The sequence below is a fragment of the Monodon monoceros genome, unplaced genomic scaffold (assembly GCF_005190385.1).
Source record: "Monodon monoceros isolate NGI ecotype Baffin Bay Population unplaced genomic scaffold, NGI_Narwhal_1 Super_Scaffold_16, whole genome shotgun sequence".
In the NCBI taxonomy this organism is placed as follows: domain Eukaryota; kingdom Metazoa; phylum Chordata; class Mammalia; order Artiodactyla; family Monodontidae; genus Monodon; species Monodon monoceros.
In genome coordinates this window covers 59,363,067-59,370,487 of record NW_021703772.1, presented here as the reverse complement: position 1 = coordinate 59,370,487, position 7,421 = coordinate 59,363,067, and the positions used below count along the sequence as shown (strand labels likewise).

The 7,421-nt window shown below is 43.3% G+C and overlaps 1 protein-coding gene across 1 annotated transcript in view; it reads left to right on the top strand.

Moving 5' to 3' along the window:
* MAP3K20 (mitogen-activated protein kinase kinase kinase 20) overlaps positions 1-7,421 on the top strand; it is a 173,843-nt gene that overhangs the window by 131,383 nt on the left and 35,039 nt on the right. The window contains exons 12-14 of the mRNA XM_029225330.1: positions 3,996-4,040; positions 5,842-5,872; positions 5,970-6,109. Coding sequence (XP_029081163.1) covers positions 3,996-4,040; positions 5,842-5,872; positions 5,970-6,109 — 216 coding nt within the window. The remainder of the gene's footprint in view (positions 1-3,995; positions 4,041-5,841; positions 5,873-5,969; positions 6,110-7,421) is intronic.

Below are 7,421 nucleotides of genomic sequence, written 5' to 3'. Positions count from 1 at the left end.
TTCCACCCTCCCTATCCCACCCCTCTAGGTGGTCACAAAGCACCGAGCTGTTCTCCCTGTGCTATGCGGCTGCTTCCCACTAGCTATCTATTTTACATTGGGTAGTGTATATATGTCCATGCCACTCTCTCACTTTGTTCCAGCTTATCCTTCCCCCTCCCTGTGTCCTCAAGTCCGTTCTCTACGTCTGCGTCTTTATTCCTGTCTTGCCCCCAGGTTCTTCAGAACCTTTTTTTTTAGATTCCATATATATGTGTTAGCATACGGCATTTGTTTTTCTCTTTCTGACTTACTTCACTCTGTATGACAGACTCTAGGTCCATCCACCTCACTACAAATAACTCAATTTCGTTTCTTTTTATTAGCCAGTGATTTTTAATATGCAGTAGATTTGTTAGACTTTAACACCAGCTGGGGAATTCAAACTTGATCCCCATGAAAATCAAGGAATTGGGGTGGGGGAAGGTTTGGGAGAGATCTAAAACGATTTCTCATGGCACTACGATGTACACAACTTTGCTTTTCAGAGGTTTCATTGGAGTGGTAAGAACTTCATGAAAGATAATTTTAAAACTTACTCTGAGTTAAATCTTGATCCTTTTTTTTTGATACACTAGACTTGTTGCTGCCTTTTGAAACTAGCAGTCTACTGTACCGCATACATAATAAAGCATAATTTTTCTATAATCAGGTACCTTCTGCTGCTTTGGGGTAAGACTGTTTTCCTGTTTAGATGTTAAGCATTTCCAGAGAGAAGAATCTGTTCTGTTCTTTTGATTGTAACATAGCCTGATAGCTGTAGATGCAGCCTGTCTGATGAGAAATGAGCGTCTACCAGGACATCTGGAGGACTAGCTATGTTTCCTCAGACTCCAGCTTAGTTTGCACTCTATTGCCTGTGAGGAGCTTTCTGGCATGTGATTATTTACTTCAGAGCTAGAGTTTCAGGCACCTACATTAACTATTTTATATTGTGTGCAGAATAATAGACCTTTTAATGTCAGATACAATACACTGCACATATTGCTTTTGCACTGTTTTAAAATTTTTGTACTAAATGATAGAAAATATTTATATTCTTTGAGTGTGAGCTTTGAATAGATGGCATTATCACCTTATTGGTTTTTTTTTTTAACAAAACGTTTTTCTCAATTATTCTATCGCAATGTTATCCTGAGCAAGTCCTATGCCAAAATCGTGTATCATGTTTGTATGGAAGATTAAATTTTATTCTTGTGCGGTAAGACTACTCAGTTATTGACTTCATTGTTGGAATTTGATATTCCAACACAAAGTCCACAATGTATTCAGAAATCCAAGTTGGTGTCATACATTTCATTTTGATGTGAACTTTGCTTTGCTTTCCTTTGTTTGAAGACTCCATTTTGCAATAAACGTTTTGACAGTAAATCCCTTTGTTATGTGTTATTGTGTATATCAGAGCTTTGTTAGGTTGGATTCCCAACAACCTCTGAAGGAATCATTATCACGCACATGACCATGAGTGTGAGCTTCTCTCCTGAAATCAATTGGAGTGTGAATAATGAATTTGTAAAGTGATGGGGCAGTCACAAGGTGGATTTTTTTTTTTTTTAATCCCCAAAGAGAGACAGAAAAGCTTAGAACTCACCCTATAGCAGATACACTGATAATGTTAACAAGGTACAGCAGACATAGAGGAAATAGGAAGCCACTCTGTGGCTGGAGATATTAACTCTTCTCCCCTGTTCTGCCAAATTCAAACCGTCCCGAAGCAGTGCCTGGCTCCAGCCTTCCTCTCACTAATCTTTGCAAGCAGCATGCAAGAATCCTGCTGGAGCAAGTCTCACACTGAATCCAGCGCCTTTCCCTTGGCGTCGTCTTGGTGAGCCACCCTCAGAGCACAAGTCAACTCTTCTCCTCTCCTTCGGACATGAAAACCAAAGATGTTGGTTTTGATTAGTTGTTTCCTTTACAACCTTTATTCAAGAAATACTTATCAATTTTGTTCAGCACAACATTTGGGAATTATATACAAATCAAATCATTCCATACACCCTCACTCCTTCTAAAAGCCAGCCTTGATGCAGCCTTAAAAGGCTCTGTAAAGTAAAGCAGTCTGTTGTTTCTTAAACTAATCAAACAAGTTCCTTATTTCACATTTGATTCTGTGATGGGAAAAGCAAATGACGCTTCTGCAGCTGTATCCAGCTGCCCCGTGAAGAAATAAAACTTGTCATGTATTTTCTTTGATCAAGTTCAGTTTTAGATCCTGTTTCTCAAGTCACTTTCGTTTCTGCATTATGAAAGCAGGTGAGTGCATGTGACTACAAACACCAGGTATTTCAGAGGAGGGAAGGCGCAGTCCTGTGGGAATCGGAGCACATGAGGGCAGCGGAGTGCATATAGAGTGGTAGCGATTTATACCCTTGCAACTTATCTGTACGTCTCAAACTCTATGCATTCAGATTTATTGTAACTAGTGGGTTTTTAAAATAAATCTGCCTGGCCCCCTAGAGTTGGCTGCAGTTCCTCTTGATCCTTGGACATGCGCACACTGTATCTGGAGCTCCCGTTGAGCAAACGTGCCGTGCCCATCCTTCCTTCCTGTCCCGCCTCCACCACTGCCAGTGTCTTGCCTTGTTGCTTCTCACCAGGAGTCACCTCTCTTCTAGCCCTGCTGTGCCAGCTCAAGCCACTATGCCTTCCATCCCCCATGGCAGTCTATGAAACCCTCCCTTTTCCGTGGTATAGCCATAGACATTGAACTCTATACCAGAGAATTTAGCATCATAGTAAATGCACCCTTCAGTTTTACTCATTCAACAAACTGTTCAACAAAAATTTACCAGGTGTTGTGTGCCAGGCACTCTGATGGGCACTGAGGAAACTAAAATGAAGGTGGCCTTGAACTCCTCCCAAGGTATAGCCCATACCTACTTTACCCCCCCACCTTAAATTAAAAGCTCCTTGAAGGCAGGGGCATGCCTTTCCTAGCAAGGTTTTGAGCGTGTGAATTTAAAATGCCTGCAGATTAGAAGGGTTAACTCACCCACCCTCTGACGTTTACACTAATGGTAAAAGTAACCAAATCCAACTTCTTTATTTTTCAACTCGCACAAAAAATACTATTTGTAACACGTGTTGAAAGACACTTCGCCATGTTGCCTCATGAGCAATCCAACCATGTTGGCAAGTGAAGCTGGTTAAAACTAATGGCTATAGCAAACTAATTCAAGTCACAAGACACAGATTTTCTTCCCGTTACGTAGGTGTTTATTTAGTCTGTGGCCATGGAGCATATATTGAAGCCAGTAGTCCTTTGGCTCTGAAATTGGGCAGGCAGGAGTCCTCTTGCAAAGTTGTCGTTCATGTTTGTATACTTGCCAGGGAGGGAGGTTACTTTAGTTTAGTTTTAGTTAGAGCAACTCTGCAACCTGGGTTCCTTAGGACGGCTCCAATTTTACGTGTCCTTCTAATATTTTGTTTTAAAAATATAGTGCAACGGAGACATTTAAACACTTAGAAATTCCCCTCTAAAAATAAGCATGTAAAACATCTGGTTACCAAGTGGTTGCTTTGGAATTTTCATTAATGATCAAACGATCTTCGTGTTGACTGAGAATTCCGAAGACGGCTCTGGTATCTGACAAACGTCAGAAATTCCTTGACTGCCAAGGCCTTCTCATGGGAGGTAAAACTACTCTCAGTGTGCCAAGTACAATGAGTGGAAAATCCCAAGATGTGCAGAGTCCCATTGTCACGGCTCACCAAGCACAATGAATTGTTACTGAGAGGTGGTTTGGCTTCTGTGGGCAACATCTTTGGAACCCTGAGAAATTCCTTAACGGTTGGGAAAACTGGTTTCCATTCAATGCCACCTGCAGGAGGAACCAAGCCAGAGCTGCTTGGTTTTAGCTGCCCAGAGCTAAAATATTGAAAAGTGTGGGGATAAACCAAAAAGACAGTGATAATATTCCTTCTTTTTTTCCATTTCATTCATATTTCCCATGCAGCTGCTGCCTTCCTTTGAGATTGGTGCTTGGACAGAAGAGGACGTGGTAAGCAGCTTCTTTTAATGCCTCATTTAACCTGGGCAGGTAGTTCATAAATTTGTCCACAAGTTAAAAATACAGGGAGAGGGGTTTGGGCCTTAGGAAAGTGTTAAGTAGGAGAAGTTGACAAATTCCATGTCTTTCTATTTTTAATGCAGTAATGATTTAAAATAAGGCCTCGAGCAAAGCAAGTATCTCTTCAAATCTTACAAGAGGATTCCACCTCCCTATTTGCTCTGAAAGGTATTCCAGGATACAGTAATGAATACCAGTTAAAGGGGGGATCCAGGATACTAAATGAACATACTTGGAAGAAAATTGATCTTAAGTTTTCCCAAAAGACCAGGGATGGACTTGAACCATGGTGGGGAAAGAACTGGTAGAGGCAGTGCCTTAGCCCTGTTCATTTTACCGTCTTTACTCTGACCTTCCCAAGAAGGAATAGACCCAAGCTCCCAGACATTCTCTGAAGCGGGAGCCGGAGAAGCCCCATGTTTGGGGGAAGATGTGAACAGACTAGTTAAGTCCAAAGGAAATCCCACACCCTACAGTCTGGGTGGAGACCCTGAGGAGCAATCCTGCTTAGCCTGTTATATTTCTGTGTCTGTTTCCTTCAGTGAAAAACAGGTCCAAGAATTCTTGGTCAGAGACCTCAGGGGTTTTTGCCTGTCCAGGTGCATTTTATAAGTTCAAGGTTTCATTAAATGAAAAAGGAAAAAATAAAAGTTTGTATGCCAGCCTCAGCAGGCCCACACCCCAGGAAATAGACTAGGTACCCCAAAGTCAAACTCATTATTAGAAACTCTTGGGAAGGTCTCTGGAAGGTTTACCAGACTCAACTGGTTTCTGGGCCAGGGCATATGCTCCCAGCCCTTGGTCTTCTGGTGAAGTAATACTGCTTTCAGATAAGCTCATCTCTGTGGCTTCTGCAGGGGAAGTATGCTGGTACCAGTTGCCTCTATTTCCCATTCCCTGAGTCCTGGTGATTCTAACTTTCCTGCCAGCCCTGCTTAACAAGGACAGAGGACTTAGGCTCGCCTCTTCACAGGCCTCCATATAATCCCTTTATCCCCAGCTGCAAAGTTGGCCCTTCTCATTTGAGAAGAAATGTTTTAAAAGGCACTGAGCTCTAAAAGCTATTTTTAGTCTTTGCTCTGAGGTTGAGTGGTTTTCAAAGCATTTAAATAAAATTCCAGGGTCAAGGGCTCCCTAGAGAATTGGTGGGCCTGGGTGTGGCCCCCCATTCTGTCTCCCTTCACCTGGATAGTGTGAGAGGCTACGGTAAACACACGCCAAGGGAAATTCAAGGACTGAGGTTGCTGGGTCCAACCTCATTCTGTGTAGGAAGCTCCACACTTTAACTTGTCTTGGGCCACAAAGCTACTTCATGACCAGGCCTAGAACAGAGGACGTATTTTATCCATCTTTCTGTCCACTGCCGTGTGGTCCCTCTCACTCATACAATTCCTGGGTAAACCAGTGCCCTTCAACAACCCAGGGGACCACTGGCACATGAATGGAAAAAGCATAATAAGTAAGAATCTTCTTGAAAGGATTTTTAAATATCTTTCAAATAAGGAGGAAAACCAATGGTCCTTCAAGGGTCCAAGACCCCCAAAGGGAGGATGTCTCCAATTTGAAACCTTGAAGTTTTAAAACAGTAAAGAGAAAGTCTTCTGTTTTCCCTTTGTGGTTTAGCAAAAATTAAAGGTATTTTAATCCATTGAAAAACCATGTGTTTTACTGTTAAGTCTGGCCACTGACCATGAATGAATCTTCAAAACCATATATGTCCTCTCTTCCACAGTATTTTTGGGTTCAGCAGCTCGTCAGAAAAGGCAAGTGGAAAAACTTACCTTCTTAATTCATGGAGTTAACTTTGCTTGGGATGTGATTGAGTCTAATTTTATTCTGTCTTCTAATCACTCCCTTCAGGTGACACTTCAGAGGAGATGAGCATATACGCGAACTTGTTTAAGGAAAACAACATTACAGGAAAGCGACTGCTTCTTCTCGAGGAGGAAGACTTGAAAGACATGGGCATCGTCTCCAAGGGGCATATCATCCATTTAAAGGTACCTCAGAAAGGGAGAACATTCAGTCAGCAAATCTTTATTGAGCTCCTACTGTGGAGTAGGTCGTGTGTCATGTTAGAGGCTGAGCTGGTGGCCACAGTGTGGGAATACTTCATACCAGCTGATCATTGGCTGCTGCCCCCATGGGGCCCCTACCCCCTCTTCATAATCCCAGAACAAAGGCCTAATACCTGGTCCAGCAGAAGTCACATGGATACACCTGCGTAGAACCCCCGTGCCCTCAGGAAGTCTCTAGTCTAGTGGAGAAGACAGTCATTAATCATGCAAAAATGGTAACATGGCAGTTGTAAGAAGTGCCACAAAGGAGAGCTGAGGTTGGGCTGAGGGGAGGCTTCTGTGCAGAAGTTATGGAGTTGAGAGCTGAAGGGCCAGGAGGTGTAAGTGGGTGAAGGGTGTGGGGAGGAGGTGTTTTGGCGGCAGGGCTCTGCCTGTGGAGGGGCCTCAGTGTGGGAAGAAGCGTCGTGTGGCGCTAAAGCCGTGTGCGCCTGCAGAGCTGCCAGCCCACCCGGCAATAGCAGGAGGCAACTTGCTTTGAGGCCAGAGAGGCCGGATATCCACTAGGGACCCCTAACGATGCCAGAACGTGTCCACAGACTGAGTGAAGTCTGCAGTCTTCCAAATTTTACCCAGAACAGACACCACCTTATGTGTACTCTTATCCCTCATTTTCTCAGGAAATCCTAACATTTCCCCCCAGAACTTCAGTCTTGAAAGCTTTCCTTTCTTTTTGTCTTAATAAATCTATTTATTTATTTGTTTATTTGGCTGGATCTTCCCAGACCAGGGCTCGAACCCATCTCCCTTGCATTGGGAAGCAGATTCTTAACCACTGCACCACCAGGGAAGTCCCTTAAACACTTTCAAAGCTAAACCTCTGTTTTTGTTGTTGTTGCTTTTTTTGTAGTTTAGCAACCAGTTCTGTTTTTTTGCTTCTTTGTTTTGTTTTGCTTTTTAGTTACTCAAACCAAATAACACTTGCTGGCATCTGTGTGCACCTTGTTATTATTCAGAGGTCTGTTTCAAGAGAGATCTTACAATGAAATCGAGTTTACGCCCCAAACCTCCTCAACCCCAGTGTGGGTAGACGGAAGGGTGGACACAGGTTAGAAAGAAGAGAAACAGAATAAAGAAGGAAATGTAGGGACTTCGCTGGTGGGTCCAGTGGGTAAGATTCCGCGCTCCCCATGCAGGGGGCCCGGGTTCGATCCCTGGTCGGGGAACTAGACCCCGCATGCATGCCACCAACTATGAGTCCGCAGGCCGCTACTAAGACCCCACATGGCGAAAATAA